Source organism: Poecile atricapillus, chromosome 4 (assembly GCF_030490865.1).
Source record: "Poecile atricapillus isolate bPoeAtr1 chromosome 4, bPoeAtr1.hap1, whole genome shotgun sequence".
In the NCBI taxonomy this organism is placed as follows: domain Eukaryota; kingdom Metazoa; phylum Chordata; class Aves; order Passeriformes; family Paridae; genus Poecile; species Poecile atricapillus.
Genome location: NC_081252.1, coordinates 50,743,971 through 50,767,144, shown reverse-complemented (window position 1 = coordinate 50,767,144; position 23,174 = coordinate 50,743,971). Strand labels below are relative to the sequence as shown.

At 42.1% G+C, this 23,174-nt stretch overlaps 1 protein-coding gene across 2 annotated transcripts in view; it reads right to left on the bottom strand.

Moving 5' to 3' along the window:
• TEC (tec protein tyrosine kinase) overlaps positions 1-22,936 on the bottom strand; it is a 45,707-nt gene extending 22,771 nt beyond the window's left edge. Inside the window, exons 1-3 of one of the 2 annotated variants that reach the window (XM_058838930.1) lie at positions 22,820-22,936; positions 22,445-22,683; positions 6,436-6,617 (exon numbers count right to left, since the gene is read on the bottom strand). In XM_058838930.1, the coding sequence (XP_058694913.1) occupies positions 6,436-6,573 (138 nt within the window). In that variant the 5' untranslated portion in view covers positions 6,574-6,617; positions 22,445-22,683; positions 22,820-22,936. Of the gene's footprint in view, positions 1-6,435; positions 6,719-22,444; positions 22,684-22,819 lie in introns of those variants that run through there. The other variant, XM_058838929.1, reaches the window with a different exon arrangement.
• Positions 22,937-23,174: the final 238 nt, after the last annotated feature.

The following is a 23,174-nucleotide window of genomic DNA, read 5'->3' as shown; positions in this document are numbered from 1 at the left end:
CTGTGTCACCTTTTGGAAGCACCACACTCATGAGAAACATCAATGTGAAAGTTTTCAAACCAACAAACTAGCAGGATATCTCACTTGCACAGACCAGCTCTTTTCAACTCTTCCACCAGTGAGAAGTACTTTAACACCTACACTCACTGTCCTTCCTCCATCATGAAGACTTTCCCTTGCCTAAAATGCCATCTAGAACAAAAACCTGTAGTCTGGTGGCACTTTTAAGTTCAAATGAGATGCCCTGACAGCATTAGCTAACTAAAACCTGTGTGAAGTACGTGCTACTTGCTATCATTGCTGTTTGTAATGCAGCAGCAGGCCTGCTCCACCTGGGGCCATCAGACTCCCAGTTCGGAGATACCTCCTAACCGTGTGCTGAGAAAGGATTCACAGCAGTCAAACTCCTTGCCACACAAGGAAAAAGACAATAAATCATGGGCACACGGTGGACAGCCCTGATGGACATAATAGCTTGGATGCTATTTTTGTGTGGTCTGTCCTGTTGGCTAACTCAAGAGGAATAAATGACGCTGTTCTCTGCATCCACCCTGCACAGCAGTGTGGGGGGCACTTGAACTGTGGGACACCAGCCACCAGGAACACTGGTAAAATGAATCCTCCCTTCCATTGTCCAGCTGATATTTACTGAGGTGTTTAAAATTTCAGTGATAAGGTGGCATCTTAGATAGACACTTAAGGTTTGATTTTCCAAACAGACACAGATGAAAGTATGAATGCACTGATCCTTCAAAAATAAACTCCAGGGAATTTTAAGTTGAATATTCAAGGTATGAGCTCACTTTTGACAGAAAACAGCTAAATGTACCTAGGGCCATGCATATGTGGTGTTATTTCCACAAATGCTCCCTTGGAATTCAAACCTATACTCCATTCAAGATGAAATTAGCAATTTGGAAAAAATTGAACTAAAATTTCAGCTAAATTTTTGCTGGTCAAAAATACAGAAAGCCATTCCAAATTATTATTTTTTTTTTTAATCATGCATGAAATATTATATTTTCAAACAAGTTAGTTAATTTCAAAATTGCTTAAATTTGCTTGTCAATTTGACACTGACTAGTATGTTTTGATTTCTTGGAAGAAAATAGTCCAGGAAAATGACCAGAAGCACACCTGAAGTATTATGCTGAGTTTTCAAGCTGCACAAAATTGAAAAGAAATTTCCTAATAAAATATTTCATGCTTGTGTTTCCTCACTCAAACACTACAAACACTGCCTTTGTGATACAACTAGAATATCCAAAGAAGTTGCACTACAAGCTGACAAAATTAAGAATAGTGCAGCAGCCCTCAAGAACAAGGGCCAGTTTGTGAAAAAATGCCTACCACCTCCCACTTTCAAACTAGTTACTACCATCTACATAACTGTGTTTAATGCTGGCTTGGCAAGTCTACAATGCATGCTTGAAAATACTGAACATATCTTAAGTCTTTCTGACTGTAGCATAGTCAGCAAGATGTATCTTATAGTACATCTCCATATTCAGAATAGGAAGATATTTTACTTCTTCCCTACTTTTATATATTCATCACTCTGTGCTTGGAGACCAATGCAGTTATATCTTACTATAGTGAATTTTTGTCTTCATTGTAAACGGACCATGTCACATTCAGATTTCAACAGCCACTTTTGCAACATTAGGAGAAAATACAGAAAATACTCTTTCCAACAATGACAGCTGATAAACCATTACGAGCTTCAAGAAACAACATTAGCTCAGCCTTTTTATTTGCTTATAATCATTATTAGCCTAATATCGCACAATCGTGCAATGATGCCATTTCCACAACATCTACACTTACTAATTCTCAGAATTTATGACCAAGAAAAAAAGGACAAAATGAGAACACACCCCAGCTTAAACAGAATATTCCTCTTTTCTGACATTAAAAATCTATCTCTGTGATGCTTAAGGCAAGTCAGTTCCTGATGTATTTTTATTTTCAAGCTTCTTAATGTCCATCTTTTTAACAAGCCTAAAGGTGATACTTCTTGCACCTTTTTTATCCAACAGCATAATGCCCAGGAGTTAAGCAGTAAAAGCCAAGCTCCTATTGGCTTCCTATGCAAATTAAGATTCCCATGATATTAATCGTAATTGTAGAGCTTTGCACAGGTGACCTAAACCAGGATTCTCCTTCCTCAGGCTTCTGTGTTTTGAAAGCAGTCCTGAAATGCAGCTTCTTCACTGATTCTGTAGCTACACTCCATTGATAGTTCACTCCCCTACTCCATGACTTACAGCAGAGCAATATCTTTAAGTGAAAAAACTGTATTTCTGCTTCTCATGGTAGCAGTGCAGTTCCAGCTTCACTGCAGGCATGCCCAGTCATTGTACCATGACAGGGGGCCTGATCTGCTTAAAAGCACATCCAGAAAGATTCAAATCAGTTATGAGCAAGTTAAAACAAGATTTTAGCCTGTTGCTAGTAGTCAAGTTTAGGAGATAATAATTTATTGCTCCAAATAAGGTATACGGGACTTTTTCAGTAGATAGGACAGGAAAATACAGAGAAGAGTGGTGTCTATAACATACAGTTTCTGGTTAAAGAGCAAGTGATGCTCCATTCTGGCTGCACAGAACAATTAAACCTCTTAGCAGCATTTACATGAACGCTATTTGCTATGGTCGACCGCTTTTTGTTATCATAAATGTTCCACTTCTGTCACCAGACATACAAAATGCCTAATTCTGTCACTTTATTAATAACCCCAACTTGCCCACGCTTTGAGTATTGACTAATCTGGTTAACAAGATTTACTTTAGTCTTGTTTCTAAAAAGAAGTGGTATGATTATTCACATGCCCACAAACCCTAAGTTTTTCTTGAACTCTCTCTACTGAACTTCCATAAAAATTAAAATGGAAGAAAACAAGAAATTACTTCAGATTGGCCAACAATCAAACTGGGAATTGCAGGCTTGCCTAGAGGAGCAGAACTGAACCACCCTTGGCAGACTGCCACCACTGCAATTATGGGATTAAAATGAGGATGGGAGATCCTCTTGGCTTGGGATTTCCATGCTTATTTTACCAATCTGGACTTTGAATACTGCCAAGCCCAAAGTTAAATCAGTCTGTACCTATCATTCCATCTCACATGTCTTTAAATCCAACCAGCATACACAGTAGTCACATTAATTCAGCAATAAACCCCCAGTTATTCAGAGGGGAAAGAATTATCTTGATGGTTAATAATTCTTTTCTCTACATATAAATTACCTCAGCCAGAACATGCAGCTGTCTTACTGTAAATACATATTTATAGCCACCATAATTGGCTTTAAAAACCCAAACAATAACCAAACAAATAATTAAACCCACAAACATCTTTGCATTTAAGCTGTCCAGAGACATAAAGGAATAACTGTGCCACAGAGATCTTTGTCTTACAGTTGTGGGTTTTTTTTAAAGAGACAAAAATATTCAGTATGCCCCTTTAAGATCAGAGCTCACTATTTTCAGACAACACCGTTAATAAAATAAAATGCTGATTAATGCTTAGAAGAATCTAAAATGAGAGGAACAGTGAAAATGAAAATGGTTTGAGGCTGGAAAGTAACACATTATGGCTGAGCCAGTCTAACAACCTGCCGCTGTCAACAGTCGGAGCATCCTGTTCTCCTCCACCACCTGGCACAGCCTCAGGCACTTGTTAGAGCCTGCATGCAGCTAAGGCAGCATGCTAACCCAGCAGAACACCAATCCAGCAAAAATTAAACCAGATCAAATATCTTTCTGCTGACCTAACTGTGGTCTTCCAGCACCTGAAGGAAGTCTACAAGAAAGACAGAGAGAAACTATTTCCAAGGACACGTAGTGACAGGACAAGGGGGAACAGTTTCCAACTCCGAGTAGGTTTAGATTAGATTTTAGGAAATAGTTGTTTACTGTGAGGGTGATGAGGCACTGGAACAGGTTGCCTATAGAGGTTGTGGATGCCCCATCCCTGGAAGTGCTCTAGGCTAGGCTGGATGGAGCTCTGAGAACCTAGTTTAGTGGAAAGTGTCTGCCCAGGGTCAGAGGGGTTGGAACTAGATCAATTTTAAGGTCCTCACCTGACCCAGCCCATGTCCTTCTATTAGGAACGGCTGGGAAGAAATGACACAGACTCTCTAGGAGTTAATCAGGAGAATTTCTCTTAGTTTATTACTTCAGGTCTTTTTTTATAGACCGATACGTGGAAAGTACAGAAAGGAAACTCCTATTGGTTAGCAAACTACTACATCACCATCAATGGTCAGTGGGGCACACCACCCCCTGACCTTCTCCTGCAAAGAAAACAAGGGACAGACAAACAGCACCAGCAAGGCTGTTTTCTGTCTCTGAGCATTGTTTTAAATCCTCCTTATGAATTTCCCAGGCCACCTTCTCAGGCAAGACTGAGAAGCTATGCAGCCTGCAACTTCTACAGCTCTCTGTTTCAGAGTTAGCATCCATAAGCCCATTCTATGATTCCATGATTAGCAATTTCTTTCAGAGCAATATGGATTCCAAGAAGGGCCAGAATCAATTCAAGTTAACGGGGGAGTCTAGGAAGGCCAGGACAGGGATGAAATGGACCTGTCTTTTCAGCAGCAAACTGATGGCCAAGCATAGGCATAAGATATATTTTCAGCCCAACTGGTTGCATCTTAGGTCGAAATATTTTAAGTTACTTCATCCTCCACTGAGGGCACTATGGGCTGCCCTGCTTAATCTCACTGCAAATAAAACTGACAGTTTAAACCCCCTCTCAGAGAGATCTGCCAGTCAGTCTCCTGGAAAAGCATTTTAGCCAGAGGACATTAACCCGCAGGGAAAAAGGAAAGCTGCAAGTGGGGAAGCTGGAAGTGGGGAAGCTGGAAGTGGTAACTTTTTAAAGGGTGACAACTAGACCTGCAAAACCTGTTTGTCACATTTCTATTTGATCTGAATGTAACCTGACATGGAATAAGCATGTAAGACATATTTCAGAGGGCTTCTTAGCCCCCGCCTCTTTGTTCTCTGGAAGGAGGACAGAGTCACCAAAATAGGAGTGACTGATTCACTCTGCCATCATAAAATGGGGACATAAAATGCCTGAAAGGAGTGTGGAAAGAGGACAGAGACGGATTATTGCTAGCAGCGTCCAGTGACAGGGCCAGAGGCAGTGGGCACAAACTGAAAGGCAAAAGGCTCCATCTGAACATCAGGGAACGATGCTGGTCTTTTTTCCTGTGAGGGTGACTGTGCCCTAGCACAGGTTGCCGAGCAAGGCTGTGAAGACTCATCCATGAAGATACTCAACAACCAACTGGACAGAAGTATTCAACAGCCAGCTGGTTCTGGGCAACCTGCTCTGTGTGGCTTCTCTTGAGCAGGGAGCTTGGATCAGATGGCCTCCAGAAGCTCCCTCCAACCTCAGTCTGTGATTTTGTTCTTAATCCTTGACTGTGTCCAAGCCACTTTCAGAGAACAGACTGCTGTGAGCATCTTGTAGCATGGTAAGTGAGCTCAGTTCTGGTGCAATCATAAGGTCTGGCAGAGAAACACGCTTAACAAGCCTTAGCTCTCCTGTACCCTCTTCTTTTATCAGAGATAAGACAGCCAACGCAAGAGGTTTCAGGGTTCCCTCCAGTAAGATTTATTTCTTAAATGGCTTCCCAAGGCATACAACATGTTCCAATGAGACAAACGTGGAAAGTAGCCTCACTTTAGTGCAAAATCTCACCTCCAGCACAGAGGATATGACAGGGCACTCTGGGGGCAGGTGACCTTGATGAAACTGAGTCTGGAGCTCATTTGAAAAAATGCTGGCCTGAGAATTTGCAGTTTAGACTAATGACTTCCTGAGAAATTGAATTTACACAGAAAGTGGTTACCAGGATGAACTGGTTGTATGGTCAAAGATAAACTGCTTTCAGTTTCATTTCAATCACCAGGTTGTATGATCCACTGTAATGGATCTCATGTCTGCAGAACTTGGTCTGCAATACACTGCTCCTATCAAATGCTCTTTCTCCTGTTCAAATGCAGTTAATGGCCAGATGTGAATGTAATGGCCCCCACAGTATACATGGCTACAAGAAACTGCAATTGTAAATTTTTCAACCTTTTCCTCAATTCATCACAGCAGTGATCTTTCATCTCTCTGGAAAGAGAAAAAAATCAGCTTTGATGACCACCTCTAAACACTGTTTTATGTAATTTCTGCCATCCTGGCTATGCACTATTGCTCTGATTGAGAACAAATTCACCTTGACTACAAGTTAAGTTATCTCCATACCTGCAGTACAAATAAGAGAAATGCCAGCTCACATTCATGGCCACTAATGACTATTTCCCCGATCAGCTCTTGATAGCATGACACACAGCAGGAAAAAAAGCCAGTATCATACAAAAGCAAAAAGGAATAAAGGAAATCTGTAGTATTAATCTTTGTCTCCTACCTCCGCTCGACCTTCGTAGTATGTTAGCATAGACTTTGTAAGTACAAAAAGCCTTTCTTTGTAGTTTAAGGGAGAAGTCCTCTTCTTCTGCTGGGATCTTTTAATCAAAATCTCTTGTAGGATAGTAGTCATATTCATTTCAGCCACTTGTCAGCTCTCTTCTAGCCATTGAACATCAGTTCCTGTGAAGATAAGCAATAAAACATTACCAGATCTTTGGAGGACCACAGAATTGGAGATTTCTGTCACAAAAAGAGCTTCTACTTAAACTGTCTGAATATAAAGAAAGCTGGAGCTCACTTGGAAGTTTACAGAAGTTAATTATTAGACTAAAAAGTTCAGGATTTGCTCAGCTGAGGGCTGCACTGGCACATTCCCAGGAAGCCAAAAGCCGTACGTGACTGGGATGAAATAAGGTACACTGCAGCCTTACTCCACAGAGAATATGGGTGAGAAGTCTGCAATGTGCTCCAGGCAAACACCAGTACAACTACTCTTCACTGCAAACCTGTGTAGAAGTTTCTAACCTGTATAGAAATTTGAATTGCTAAGATCTGTGCATGTATAAATGTAATTTGCAAAAGAGTTCTATATATAAAATTGAAGATCACAGAATCATAGAATATCCTGCATGAAAGAGACCTATAAGGATCGTGAAAGTCAAACTGCTGGCCCAGAAAAGCACAGCCCCAGTCATCACACCATTTTTTCTGACAGCATTGTCCAAATTCTCCTTGAACTGTCAGGCTTGGTGCTGTGACTATTCCCCTGTGGAGCCTGTTCCAGTGCCCAAGTGAAGAACCTTTTTCTAATATCCAATCTAAACCTCTCCTGACACAACTTCAGGCTGTTCCTTTGGGACGTGTCACTGGTCACAAGAGAGAAAAGATCAACATCTGTCCCTTCTCCTCCCCTCTCAAGAAAGTTGCAACTGCAGTCAAGTCTCCCCTCGGTCTCCTCCAGACTGAACAGACCAAGTGTCCTCAAACATTCTTCATATGGATTCGCCTCCTTGTTGCCCTCCTTTGGATGCCCCCCAATAGTTTAATGTCTTTCTTACACTGTGGCACCCAAAACTGCACACAATATTCAAGATGAGGCTGCCCCAGGTCAGAGCAGAGCAGGACAATCCCCTCCCTTGCCCGGCTGGCCATGCTGGGCCTGATGCCCCCCAGGACAGGGCTGGCCCTCCTGGCTGCCAGGGCACTGCTGCCTCATGTTCAGCTTAACATTGACCAGAACTCCCAGGTCCCTTCCTGTGGCACTGCTTTCCAGCATCTCATTCCCAGTCTATACACACAGCCAAGGTTCCCCCATCCCAGGTGCAGAATCCAGAACGTGCCCTTGTTAAACGTGCCTTGTACGGTTGGTGATTTCCCATCTCTCTAATTTGTCAAGGGCTCTCTGCAGGGCCTCTTTTTGCCCTTGAGGCAGTCAATAGCTCCTCCCAATTTAGTATTTCTTGCAAATTCATTTAGTATTCTTTTGATCCTGCATTCAAGTTGTTTATGAGGATGTTGAAGAGTGCTGGGCCTAAAATGAAGCCCTGGAGAACTCCACTAGTGACCAGTCATCAGCCTGATATAATGCCATTTACTACAACCCTTTGTACCTAAGATGGATCAGTAAAAGTAATTTTGAAAATTTACCCCAATTTTATTAATGAACATTTTCAGACACAAATGGTTGTTTAGAGGATGTCAGTTCGAGAACAAAGAACTCAAGCTTATTTTTCAAAAACTGCTAAGCATATGCCTTTGAACTTCTGTTTAGAAAGACTTAATGTTGACCATCAAAATTCAGCACTTGAATTCAGGTGGTTTTGGTCACTCAAATGTCAAGCTGCTTTAAGTTCTACACCATGGCTGATAGCTGTAGAACAAATTTAGCCGTACATAAAAATCAATGCATCCACAGCTACTTTGTTTGCAAATTTGGCTCCAGGGTCCTGCCAGAGACATAGTCAGGCAATCTCTCTGTTCTTTGCAATGATGCCAGCTTAAACACAGCTGACCTCCTCCCTCATCAACTCACCACTGTCCTGTTATGCCAGCCTGACTTCTGCAGGTGCAGGCGTTCCTCCTGCCAGGCTGGGAAGCAGGTTAGGGAAGGGATCCAACCAGACATTTCATCATGCAGCACAGGCAGCTGCCTGCACAGACTCATTAAATGAAGTGGCACAGAGGCAGGAATGTAAGGTGTGGGAGAGCTTGTGGAGAAGCTGTTCCAGAAATCTTTCTCCCCACTCCTTTTTCCTCTGCTCACTTTCTGCCAGCCCTGCCCATGGCAGCACTTGGGCCCTCCCTGCCTGAGCTGTGCTCCAAAGCCAGGGGAAGTTGCAGACACTAGAGAGCAACTCAGGCTAAAGAAGCATGGCTGGAGCTGAAGCCATGGCTTGAAGAAGGAACAACAGCATCTGCTGAAGCACCAGTGACTGTGAACTGTCTCTCCACTGTGTGGAGGGGGCAGGGGGATAACCCAAACCAAAACCCTAGAGTAAAGCAAAAAAAAAAAAAAATTCATTTTTCACAGGGCTTACTTTATGCACCTATTAGAGTACTTCAGAGTTCACTGGGGAAATGGCATGTACATTTTTATCTGCAGGCAACATAGCTTCAGTATGGACAAAACAGTACATTTCACAGAATTGTGGCAGAGAATCTTGAAAAACCACAAACCTCCTCACAATATTGCCTTACACTATTTAATTTTTAACAAAATCAAATGTAAACAAACTCACTTTAATGTGTCTCATTTTGTGAGCAATTAACCCATAACCTGACCCTATGCTGTCCCAATATATAAAATGACACCCTTTGCCTTCCAGTCTAGTCTTGATACTACTTTTCACACCCTGGTTTGTCCAGCTGAGCTCACATATCCTATACTGTGCCTATCTCAACAGCCTGAAGTAGCTGCTAACAGTTTTAAAATATTCTTTTCCTTCCTAGGAATACATCTTCATATGCTAAAAAAAAAAATATTCAGAGGTTTAAATCGAACTACAAAATAAAGCCAGGCTAGGATGCATAAGTAAAAGATGATGATTGGACTGCAAATGGTGATTATTTTGGATAATCTCTTTTTGTTATTTCTCTTCTTCTGAAATGCATACACATATACATATTGCATTCTGGGAAGAAGGCAGATCTTTTTCAATCAGGAATTGTCTTGGATTTGTTATTTAACTACAAAAGCTGACCAATTCTGATTTATTGCCCTTCTAAAAATAATTTGTCAATCCTCAAGTTAATTGCAGAAGGAAGAATGCTACCATAAACTGAAAATACAAACATTGTGTTGCCGCCCATATTGCTTGGTTTTATTAAGTTCAGAGGTGGTTTACCCCAGTTGCTCCCCGGTCATAAAGAATGGTTTGTCCCCAGGTGCCCATCATGGTAAACCCTTCCCATTTTTCCAGATTGTTCCCCATCCATCACCCTAATCCTGCCCCTAAGCCCTGTCAATCTATGTGAACCCCCACCTTTTGTTCCAGTTCTTTCCTTGCCTATCATCCCTTCCTCGACGCCCTATTGATTGTACAGTTGCTTTTCCCCCCCCCGGGTCCCTACCATTGGTCCTGCATATTGTAATCCCCACCCTTAACCCCTCCGTGGCTGTTGTCCCATTGGTCACCATACGAGCCGCCCACGGTCCTTAAAAACCTGGCGCATGGGGGTGCCCAGGGTCTCGGCTCAGACCTCTCCCCTGTGATCCCAGCCCTGCACCTGTTGGAATAAACTTGTTCCTGGGAAATAGGGAGAGCCTGAGTACTCTTTCTCCCTTCGTCACAACCTGTGTCGCCCTGCGAGCCACGACGCCAGAGCGCAGAGGAGCTCTGGAGGTTCCAGGTTGAGCCTCGCAGTGCTTGCCTGGTTCCCCACTCCTGCCGCTGACATCGGCCACAGCTAGCCGAGGCAAAAAGGGGCCGAGCGGGCAGCGACAACATTGTCCAAAAAATTAAAAGCCAGTGCTTTCAGACCAGCTTAATGCACAGAAAACTTCAAGGGTTCCCATCCCACCCAAAACAATTCTACTGTTCTCAATAATAAAAATTCTCTGCTTGTACTTAAGAAAAACATAATTATTATCCATCTTCTAAACTGTGAACTCAGAGATCCCCAGAGTGCTGCATTAGAGAGTGCAAGAAGGATTCAAAGTTAACTATGATTTCAAATCTCAGTCCTGATAATGCTAATATATTTCATTTCTCTACCAGGTTATATTAACATGATACAAGAATTTAAAAAAAAACTTTTTTACAAAATTGGGGTTAAAAAATAAAAACATAAGTAAATGTCTGCACTTGGTTGCTACACTGAATTATCTCTGCTATGAAGATTTCAGCAGATTAGAACCAGTTTCCCAGGTCACAAGATCAGCATTTGGATCTGCATTTGGTCACAGAAACCTGTTTTATTTGGGGTTATTTCCAAGTCAATGGCTCTAGATACATTTCTATTTCAATAAATAAGGCTCAGGATAACTGAACCCTCACCTATTATTCTGAAAGTTCTTTTTCAGAATAGCAATAATCCATTAAGAAGCCCCTGTAACAGCCACACTTACCTCTTACCAAACCCATGTATCACTACTTTCTTCAGTACAGTTTTAGACTTTTTCTGCACATTTTCCCTGCCCTCACTTCCCCCTAAATACTCCTTTGTTCCCAGACCATCCCTCAGAGCATGAAGCTGTTTGCATGACACATTGTTATCTTGTTATAAACAGCCGTGGGAGTTTCGGGCTGACACCCAATATAAACTTTTCACAATATAACTGATGCCAAGGAGTTGCCCTGTTCCCTGCCAACCTCAGTTACACGATAACAAAGATGATCTAATTTGCAGAGATGCTGAAGGCTCAGAATTATGGCAGAAATCAGAAAGAGTTAGAGATTCTCAGCTTTTCTCAAGGCAGGAAAATATTCTTAACTTTAAGTATCAAAATATCAGCATCAGTTTGTTTCCCATCTTCACATCATACAAGTATTAATCTGTACAGCCATGAAGTCACCATACATCTTCCTCAAAACAAATGAAAACAACTGCTCAGATAAGCCTTCTAAGTCAATATTGGTCCAAATGCACAAAGTACATTCTCACTTGTAGCTTCTTATGCATGCCACCTTTCCCAGTTTTCATCACTGGGGAAAACAGAGCCACTAAGCAATGTGGCAAGCTCAGGTGTTGCAACACAACCCACCCCACATATCTTCTGGTTCCCACTCCCAGCTTCCAGATTGTGTTTGTTTATTGAAACAATTAGTCACCGAAAGCCTAGTGGACTGTAAGCATCTATAACATTCAAAAAGATGAATAAATGTATGAAACTCCCAATGCAGGTTCTAGCGAGCAGAAAGGAGAAAGTGCATCCAGTCTGAGCACTGTTTCTCTCACCCAAATGTAACAATTGTCACTTTTTAAGGGACAAATCTTTGCACCACACATAGTCATGGAGGGGCTCACAAGAAAGCATTCTGATAAGCACGCTTTTCACAACAATACAAAAGGAGCATCAGGAGGAAATATTTGTGGCTGAAAAGAAAAATAAAAGCAAGGTGGAACTGTTTTCTGAGTTTTCTGAGGAATTTGCATCCTTCAGTGCAAAGTCATGCTAAGCTGATGGGCAACCAAGACAGACGATTCCTCTCACAAATCATCATCCTCAGCTTTCTGACTTGTATTTCACACATTGTGCACAACTGCTCTTTTTCAGATTTGGGACACATCAATCCAAACCCATGTCAACTCCAGATCTGGATATTTAACACTGAAAATGTACCTTCTAGGGCAGTAGATTAAAAAAAAATAAATATATATAGAATATTCACTACTTCAATTTTTGAAAGTATCAATCAAAATGTCCATTTTAAAAACCAAAGTGGTACCTTGTAATCCTTCCTTAAATCTGTTAGTTTTGGAATATTTTTCCTCCTTCATTTCAATTAATTCAATTAATCAAGCTCATATTGTGTCCCTGCAAATGTCTGCAGTGGGGCAAGTGAACAGGCAGCACAGTGTTCCCCTGGGTAGAGAGCAGGAACAGTGCAGAAGGAACAAGAAAAGGAGAACTCCTTACCCTGTTTTTAATGCTGGAGCTTCTGTTGCTTTATCATGAAACTATGAACTGAGTTACATGTGAACAGTTATTTACATAAGTATCCAGCACAGACTTATTTGAATAATTACTACTCAGTGTAAGCAATGATTGCAAAATATACTCTTGTATTGCCTTTTTGCCCCACATCTAAGGTTGCAAATTCAAACTCCAAAAAAAATCCCTGTTCAAAAGGTAAATTTCAGAGAAATGCAAATACAAAAGAAATATATTTTAGCAAAAATCTGTCATAATTTTAGAATTCAAGCTCAGGGGAAAATACTCCAATAATATGCAAAATGTATCATTCATATCCAGAAAAAGGAGAAGTAAAAAATATTTAGAAATATTTAATTTATTTTTTTTCCTTTTTTTTTTTTTTTTTTAAACAGCAGGCTGTCTGAAACCACTTCTATCATATGCAAGTTTGGATTTTTTTTGACTATGAGAAATGTAATTTGGGGGGACTACTTTCTAACAGATTTAAAAATTATAGCCAAAGGTTTGCAAAAGCTTCATTTCTCTTTGAAAATCAGCCAAGCAATAAATGGTTACTTTTATATATAATCAATCCCTGCAAAAATAAAACTCATATTTGCCTGTATGAAATTTAGGTTTAAAAGTAAACACACTAAGGGTAATTCTGTAACAACTCTGACTGGAGATTCTGAGATCAGGTGATGTTGCAAAATATCCTTTATTCAGCTGAAAGGTACTCATGTACATACACAGAAGGAGCACTTTGTAACAATCAGAACCAGTGTTCCAAAATTTCTTGGAAACAGGCACACTACATTTTGCAAAACACAGAATTTGTTTCCTTTTAGCATTCTAACTTAGGTAGTTGGGGTAAGCAAAGAAAACAATGACAAGTGACGGTCCCTCCTAGGGCCAGTTGGCATTGAGGTGGTTTATCACACCAAACTGGAGCATCAGCTCACCAACCATCACAAAACAGAAGTGGAGCCCAAGTGCATGGAACAGCTCAGGAAAAATGGTAAGAGCACCAAAAGGGTTTATTTTCCCCTTATAATGATGATTCAGTAGAATGACATGTACACATCTCCAAATCATTTATAAACTCAGCTATTACTCCCTACCAGGATTTCCTGCAAGCAGTACACTCCAATTACTGAATTATCTTTTCACAGCTTTAGAGGACACCTTCTTCACAACTAAATGATTCGGGAAATTTATGAAACAAAAATTACATTATCAGCATTCATGATGAAGAAAATATGTTGACATGGGCATTTTTTACTTGAAATTATTTAGTACTAAGTTTGAGTTAGCAACACTATGGGATACCATACAAAAGATGGATTAATTAATTTTCACTATCCTCAACAACTTCTTATATGTTCATTCATTCCTCTAGAGCTGAGCACTTGTAGTTTTCTTATTTCTCTCACACAAAAACTTTGCAGTATTTATAAACCTGCATTGACTATTTTGCCTTCATTTTATTCAGATCGAAAACCTCTATCATTTGTAATGTTCTCTGCTGCAAGACAATAAAGCTGAAAATTAGTTTGGAGCATGGGAAAAGCAAGGCACAAAAAAAAAGACTCTGAAACTTCAGTATTTGATATTAACCCTTGAAAGGGAGACAGTAGATTTTCCCAGGTCCAGACTTCATAGCTCAGGTTTATTTTTATTCTAAATACCATGTATAAAGCAGAGTGAAAATGGCAAACAATTTTCTGTTGTCATCCAGCAGGTTTTGCCCTTTATGGTGCCATCACCAGGACTTGAGGATGCTGCAAGAAGTTTGACTGTAGCTGTGCAAGATGAGGCAGGAGCATAAAGAGATTTTCTTAATTCACTTTTGCAGCACAAAGGTCTGGTGAAGAATATTGACTTGGTTTACCTGCACAAATATAACTGACCCTCACCTGACAGAGAAAATGCAAAAGATAAAGAAGAGAAAGGGAGGAGGGAACTGGGAAGAGGCATGCAGTGTACTGATCCCTTTTACACATTTATGTACCTTTGAAAGGAAACAATCCACTTTATTCTGGCAAGTGTTTTCGAAGTAAGATTAGAGAGGGACATGGAAGAACTAACTCCAAACTGGCATGGCATTGATTTGGAGGAGCAGAAGCTCCTAAAGAGCAGAGTCTGTATGCTTCACTTCTACAGAGATCAAGGCTACTCCACCACTGCCCCACTGGCTGGACATTTAGTAAAGCAGAGTGCTGCCTCAGCACTCTGTATCCCTACTGATAAGAAAGGAAGAGAAATGGTAACACCCACTTACTAAAGAAACAGGCAAAGATGAGATTGGCAAAGGAAATGGGTGATGCTTGTGCAAAAGATTTTCCTACTTCTCCAGGAAGCTGAAGATTTAGAGGGCTGGAAAAATAAAAGGTCTATTAAATCAGAGGTTGAACCTAACTCTGGTAAAGAATCCTAAAGCTCACTATCAAGTAGGAGGACAATTGCTATTGTACACAAAACTACAAATATGAGAAAAACAAATCAAATCTATGAGAAAGAAAAAATGAAAAAATGAAAAAATAAAAGAGGTCAGCAGTGCCTGAGGGTATCCTTCTTTTCAAATACCATAAAGGAGTCAACTCAATTTACTTTCTTCACAAGCTGAACTTTTCTTCACAAATGTTATACAATCTCAGGTAAGCACATGATATATTAGACCAAAATTAGCTCAATTTGTTTCAGTATTCAAGACACTCTTGACATGGTCTAACTGAAATACATACAAATTATAACTGTCTTTATGCACAGGGAATGACTAATACTTCCTCAGTTATTTCTCTTTCCAAACACTCCAAGACCTTTTTTACTCTAAACAACTCCTTGTTCTCCACCTACCTAAGAACTACTTGCTCTCCATCTGCTAGACTCTGTGGAAGCTACACAGTAAGAAATACTTCAAGAAATGTGAGAACTGCTGAGGACAAAGCTGTGAAGTTGACTCAGATGATGAACTACTGGCCCCATCTACATGTCGACTAACCGATATATTTACCTTCAAAGTCTTTATTTTGAGGTAGTATTATAAGGTCACTTGATAAATGTTTCTTTTTCACACCTACTGAGCAACTGAATAGTCTCAGGGCTCAGTAGGTGTGAAAAAACAACATCTATCTATATCTGAACAACTTATCTAAAGTTACAGGTCAGAACTGCCTTCTGTGCAGGAAAAACCCAAAGCACTGAGTGAGGAACAGAAAATGTCCAAGTTCTCATTTGTCAAGTTTTCCCGTGTTGTTTTCACCAGGATTCATCCCTTCCACTACAAAACAAGCACAAGAGATCGAACAGAAAATGAGCAATGATTTACATTTCAGCGGAGATGTTGTACTACTGTTCCCATGCGTGGCAAAGCAGTGGCTTTGGCAAGGTCAGTGTGCTTATCTTGTGATTCCAGACTCTCTTACACTGTTATGTTAGATAGGTGTGCTTATTTTGGCTGGGGTAGAGTTAACTTTCTTCACAGTGGCTAATAAGGGGCTGTGTTTTGAAACTGCGTTGATCACAGTGTTGATAATACAGAGATGGCTTTCTTATTGCAGGGCAGTGTTTGCACAGAGCCAGGACATTTTCTGCTTTTTGTACTGCCATGCTGGCAAGGAGACTGGGGGTGCACAGGAAATTAGGAGAAGACAGCTGGGACAGGTGGCCCAAACTGACCAAAGGGATATTCCAGACCATGTGACATCACCTCAGGATATGAAGGAGGGGAAGAAGGAGGAAGGGGAGACATTTGGAGTTATGGAATTTGTCTTCCCAAGAAACTGCTTTGCATGATGTACACCCGCTTTCCTGGGGATGACTGCACACCTGTCTACCCACAGGAAGTGGTGAAAGAAATCCTTGCTTTTCCTGCATTTCAGCCACTTGCTAATAAAGTCTCCCCATACAAGACTGAAAAACCAGGCTGCAATCTTTAAGAATTTCTTCTTCACATACAGTGCATCCTAAGCAACAAGGAATACCAAAGGACTTCAGCTTCACTCATAAGTACTAATTCAGGGGAAAAGTTTCTCACTGAATCTGAACATAAACACAACAAATGAAGAGCTATGGTCTCCTGTTTTCTGTTTCCTCTGGCTAATGCAAGGTAGTGAGCATCTTTACCAAAGCAGCTTGTTATCTCTGCTGTCCTTGAGGTCAGATCTCAGATGTTGAGGTTTGCAAGTTAAACAGGAAAGGAGAGCACTTGTCAGGTGTCACAAAACATTTATGGTCTTAAGGAACAGCATTCAGCTCAAACTCTTTGAGACATCATGCAGAGCAGTCATTAATGCTTGATGGTATCTTACTCCACTCTGCTCATCTATGGTGAGACGCAAGGATATTAGAGAATCAATCACATATCAGAACCTGGGCAGCCAAAATCCAGTCTCACTGAGGTCAAAATTACAAGAAATTAAGGTACTGCAAAGGTAAGATAAGACAGTCCTTTATGGTTAGGTCTCAGCTTTTCATGGGGAGTTCCTGGATCACACTGACTTCCAGAGTCAGCTTCAGGTTAAGAGATCCAGAAAAGTAACTAAACCAAATTGAAGGAATTTTGCTGCTTGCCTATGACTTTTATTTTTATCATCAGAAAGCTGTAATCCCCTTCATGGTTGGAGAGAGTGCCTTGGTGGGAAGAGAAAGCTGCTGTGGTGGCAAAGAGGCTGCCTGCAGCCCATGACACAGAACGATGGCCCTCTTCTCACACTCCACAGTCTTTCACTGTGCCATTCTCCCAAACTCCCTGCTGACAAAGCAGACCCTCACAGCTCATCTGATACACTGGAGCTGTAAATATGTCTCCTTCCAACAACACAACCTGCTATATTCAGGGACCACAGAGGATGATTGATTGCCAGCCTGCAGCTTTGAGGAGGAGATGATCCTCATGGCTGACTGCAACAAAGCAAACTGAAACAGTCCAGCCAGCCATGGTCTGAATGAAACACCAAAACCACATGTAGCTACATAACTAAACATATAACAGATTATGTGTAAGCAAGCTGAATTCATGTTGCAATATCTGTTTTGAACTAGCCACTCTTAATACTGGAGTGTTAGATCTCTTCATGTTTAAAAAATATTATTTTAAGCATCTTTTCTAGATACAGATTAGGAAGAAATTTTAATTTCAAAAGATCCCAAAGTATAATTAAGATCACCAGTTTAGGGGATCTCCCATGGGACAGAAAAAGGCCCATTCAGCTCAACTCATTTTGCACATCCCTTGAACTAGGTCACACAATTCAAGGTGGGAGAGCTCCTACTCTTTTCCTCCTGCCACGGCACTGGGAATTGATGTGGTCTGCAACTTCAGCTGAGAAGAGATGCTCAGAATAGGGGCAGGGAGGCAGGGAAAACACACAGTTATTTCTTCTTCCAGGATATGGAGCTTGCCCTGTGATATAGGACATCCTGTAATTCAAAAGACAAGTAGCAACCTTGAATATATTAATATACATAATATAATTATCTCACCTACCCTGTAAGCTAGCACAGCAAATCTGACAAGATTTGTTCACAGGGCTGCCTAGGACAGATTTACAATGTTCAGCTAAAATGAAAGGGCAGATATCATCTGCCTCTGATGGTGAGTTATATGGCTATCCTGTGGAGCAGAAAAAAACCCAAAAACAACCAAGAGAGCCTTTTTTGTTTCATAAACATAAATGGTCAGGAGTTCTTGCCCCAGTCTAGTGTACAATGCACATTCCCTGGAAGGGCAGGGTCCCAGTGTCCTGCCCAGACCCTCCTTCAGAAGGAAGAATCCGCTTCCTTCGCTACCCAAAGCCATGCTTTTCTGCCCCACAGTCAACTGAAAGCAAGGCCTAGATCTGACAAGTTAATCAGATCACAGCTTGTAATAGACACAAGGCTGAATAAAACCCCTCCTCACAGGAAATTCAGCTGTGACCTACTTGAGCCTACATGATGTTATACCCTATATGTGGCAAAGCGGTACCCATTCACATATCTGCTAAGAGAAATGGAAATGAGAAAAAGCAGGAGTGCCAAGAAAGCCCTTGCTCAGGGCCCACATGCCTCAGCACACAAAACTTGTTTTTCATTTGTTTTTTCCTGCATTTGTTTAATGCTGCATAGGATTTTTACCTTAAGAGTTGCAACAGAGTAGCCCAGTTGGAAGCCTGGTGCTTTGCTTCAGCAGAGGAGCTGTGACTGCAAACGTGGCCAAACACTTCTTCCCATCACCAAAACCTGAGTCCCACTGCTGGCCTCAGCAGATGGGAAACAGCTTTCGACATCAGCTGTTGGCCAGGCTCAGACTCTCCCAGGGCAGCTCCTCTCTCTGCAGCAGGCTCCTGAAAACCCTATCTCCTGCCCACCACACACAGGCAGGACCACATCATGCTAAACATGAGCTTTACTGAGCTGCCCAGAATACAGGACAGTCATGCAACCAAGAGGTGTCTTTTCCTCCTAAATGTTTGGGTACTGTCCAAACCAAAGACAATTTCTAGGTGATGTCCTTCTTCCTGAGAAAGTTAAACCCTGCCAATAATGGACAGACCTACTCTCAGGAGACTTCTGTAATTCTTCCCGAGATTTCACAACCCCATCTGAACACAGTGGCCAGTCCACAGTCCTTGTAAGAAATGGTTCTCTCTCCATCCCACCTCCATGCCCAGGAAATGCAAAAACCTTTTCCACTCACCACAAAGCACCTTCCACCATGAAATTAATCTTCACATGGGTACCTAGCTGCATATCTGTCTGCCAAGGTTTTATCTCACATGGTGCTTTCCCTGACTCTGAATCATAGCCCGTGTGGCTGAGCCAGGGCAGGGGATGACTGAGAACTGCCAGTGCCGTAATGGCCACGGGGCAGTGCTCAGTTCCCCAGTTCCTCTTCTGCCACACCAGACACAGGGCATATGTGTCCACCCAAACACTCATTACCCTCACTTGCACACTGCTTTTTTTCCTAATGTTTTTCCCTTTAGAAAATACTCTTAGAAGAACAGACCAGAAGCAGGAGAGCAGAATGCCCCTCTGCCTGAGGGCTGGCAGAGCAAACTGGTGATTTGCTGCTAGAAGTAAACGGCTCCGTTAACAAAAATATGTTTCTTGAGACCTGACTGACCATTTGTTAAAACACAGGTTCAGTTCTACGGGTTTCTGGAGAGTCGTGTCCCATTATACCAGTAACACCTCTAATGCCTAGTGTTAGCATGAGGCCCTGGCCAGCAGAATTAGGGTAAATTGGACTGCAATAAGGAGCAATCCCTCTGCAAAAAGGAGCAGAAGATGCAGCCAGTGTAGTGAGAATCTTCCCCTAGCATTTTCCAGAGTGGAGAAAGCTATGGGTATCAGCAGATCATTACATGAACTTCATCACTCTAATTTCTACAGGGCAACAACTGACTAACCACTGCTGACACTTTCTAGACAAGGTATCAGTAATTCTGTGCAAAGAGATGCATCTATATAATAATAAAAATATTATATGTAGCACAGATACAAAAATACATGATAGATGTCCTTCAGGAGCACACATGTAATTAGAAATAAAAAAGGTCCACCACTTCAAGCTTTCTTCATCATGCCAACCTGTACTCCACTCTGAATACTGTTTTTCATATTTTTCAGTTTTTATAGTTCCTATTTCTGCAGGAGAGTAATTGTAGACTGCTACAACTGATTCTTTGGTATGCACAAATCTTCCTTTTTCAAAGAACAGTTCCAAATTCAGCAGTGAAAAGGCAATAGGTTACTGAAAAAAAAGTCAAACCAAGCAAAAGTAGAAAACATCTTAGACATCAGTGGTTAACAAAGGGTTATGACTATTTTCCATGACCTTTGAATTGACAGCAGGCAACACAAACTTCTATTGTCTAAGAAACAGAAAATGTTTTGCATATTTGAGGTATAAATATTTGTATGAAACTTACACAATTCTGCACCTTCTCTTGTGTATCCAGTATATAAGCTACCAGAACACAGAGGGAATTAAACCTACAACAGGTTGCACCTATAGTTGATGGGAGGAAGACTTTTCTTGATGCTTCTAAGTAATTCTATGAAACTGACCACTTCCCAGTTATTTGAATTTTATTACAAGATATCACATATCACAGCATTTCTGAATACAATGTTGTTTCAGGGTAAGATGAAAAAATATTTTTTGTTAGGTAATATTGTTTTTTGTTCTAGTATTTTCTCTCTTTTTATCCATTGTGTAGGCAGTCAGCCTAGTGTATACACTACAATGTCAAATCCACAATGCCTACAACTAAGAATTAAATTGTGATTTAACTTAGGACATAGTTCAAGCTGCCTCACAGTCAGTGGTCTTAAAATATTTCAAAGACTTGAAAAATTCTATACTGACATTAGAAAAAAGGTGGTACTCCTATAAATTTTGAAGGACTAATAAAAGCAGGTCTGGCAGCTGATAACCAGAGCTCCTTCAAGACAGAGGTGTAATTGCCAGTATGGTTTTGATTTGCACACCTATGAGATTACCTTATCAAAACAAAAAAGGTGCCAAACATAATCATGCTGCTCTGCTTTCAGTGGTTTCAGCAGGCAAGCTCACATAGAAATCAACCATTTGGTTCAAAATAATCATAATGTTCATTCAGAAATTTGGAGGAACGTATAAGGCACCCTTTCACTATGAGTTAGATGCAGAGATAAATGTGATCCTTTCACGATAAAATGCATTTCACAATAAATAAAAGCTTATCAGGAGAGTCTGATAGCAAATGGGCCCTTTCCTGCTGCAGTCCCCTTACGAACCATATCCATTAAATGGCTTTGAGTAACTCCCTGTCCAGAAGCTACCTCCCCACCTACAAGACCAGTACCCAGCAAGCAAGAGCAGGACACCTAAAGGACCTCCTCTGCACAGCTGACATGATCTGAGCAGGTGTGTCAGAAGGAAAGAAAAGCACGTGTTTTCTGACCAAAATACCCTAAACATTTAAATAACAGCAGTAAGTAATAACTTCCAGTCTCTGAAGAGTTCTGAGAAACTGAACAAAACCTCACCTTCTATCACAAGTGAGACAGTCAGGTAGAGTATCAGAAACACATACCCTAAAATAAAAACAAATGCTCCAGAAGCAAGTACTCACAAGACACTTTTTTGCCTGCATTTCTACTACAGTCAATTTTTCCATCTATAGAAGCTACAGTCTCATGTATTTGACTCATAAAACAACCCTAAGTACTTCAGATTAGTATCTGTCATTTCAAGGAGGGAGCTCACAGCCATGCCTGTACTAAAAGCTCAGTTTACAGCTCAAATAATTACCCGTTCCAACTTAGAGGGCTGCAGAAAGGAAGCCTGTGGAAAAGCACCATGTGAGTCTCATCACCTACTGCACAAGCAGCAGGTGCTCTGCATCCCAGCACGAGGCTGTGTTAGGAGCATTCACTGCCAAGAAAGGGTAACCCGATGTGGAACAGAAGGCAGGAGGAAATATTAGGATGAATGAACTCATACAGAAGGCAATTTTTGCCTTGAGACAAAACAGTCTTAGCAAAGCACAGTGGTTACATGGAGGTAAGACGCAGAGAAAAAAAGTCACATAAACAAGGAAATACCCAGAAATGCTGGCTTTCAAATGGATTTGGCAGCCTGAGCCACAACCCCTTATATGACACAGTTAGAGCAACTTCAGCAGAGGTTTGAAGGACGCCTTTGGTCGCTGCTCTCGCTTACGGCTGCTGTGACACCCGTCCGCCGAGGCGGCAGCCGCTCCGCTCTGGGACACACTCTGGGACCCGGGAACGGCGGCGGCTGCAGGGGGGCTCCGTGTGCCGCCACCCCCGCACAGGTCCCCGCGCTGGGGCGCGGCTCCGGCTACCCGAGCCGGGGCAGCCCCGGCGGCGCTGCTCGGAACCAGCCCGCTCCCTCAGCGGGCCGGCCCCGCCGCTCGGCACCCCGGCTCTGCCTTACCTGCGTGTCCCGGCCGCCGTCGCGGAAGAAGTCCGGGTGCCGGCGGTGTGGAGGGAGGCGGAAGGAGGGAGGGAAGGAGGGAGAGAGGCACGGCACTGCCTCGCTCCGGCCCGGGAAGGCACCTCCTCCCCCTCCTCCTCCTCCCGCCGAGCGCGGCTCCCCGCGGAGGAAGCGGCGGGGGCGGCCCCGCTGTCTGGGTGTCCCACACTCACTAGACCCGTCGGGAGCTGCCAGGAATCCTGTCCGTGAAGTACAAGAAAAAGGCAAATTACATAACTCGCAGCAGGTTACAAACTCTCCCCCAAAACCTAGGTTCTTGTCCCCAGCTGGTTTTAAATTGTGTAAAACCTGTGCTTTGACTACAGCATTTCTTACCAAAGCACGGTGAGAAGGAGGGCTCGCAGGGCTCCGGGCTGGGCCGTGACGTGCCGGTGGGCACAGCATTCCCCCATCCCTGTGCAGTGGGCTGTGCACCCCGAGGCTGCTCCTCTTTAATGCCCGTCGCAGGTCTACTCATGTCCCAGTGACCCCCCGGGGTTACAGTGCCTTCCTTCGTAATTAACCATGTGCAACACTTGCATCCTGCTGCCCCAAACCTACAGCCAGATTAACTGAAGTGGCTTTTTGCGCCCCTCAGGTGCCTGTGTTGAACTTCAGAGTTCAGGGTCTGTACTGAGATGGTGCATACACTCTTTTCTTTAGCTTCTTTCCTTCTCTTAGCCCAGTCTGA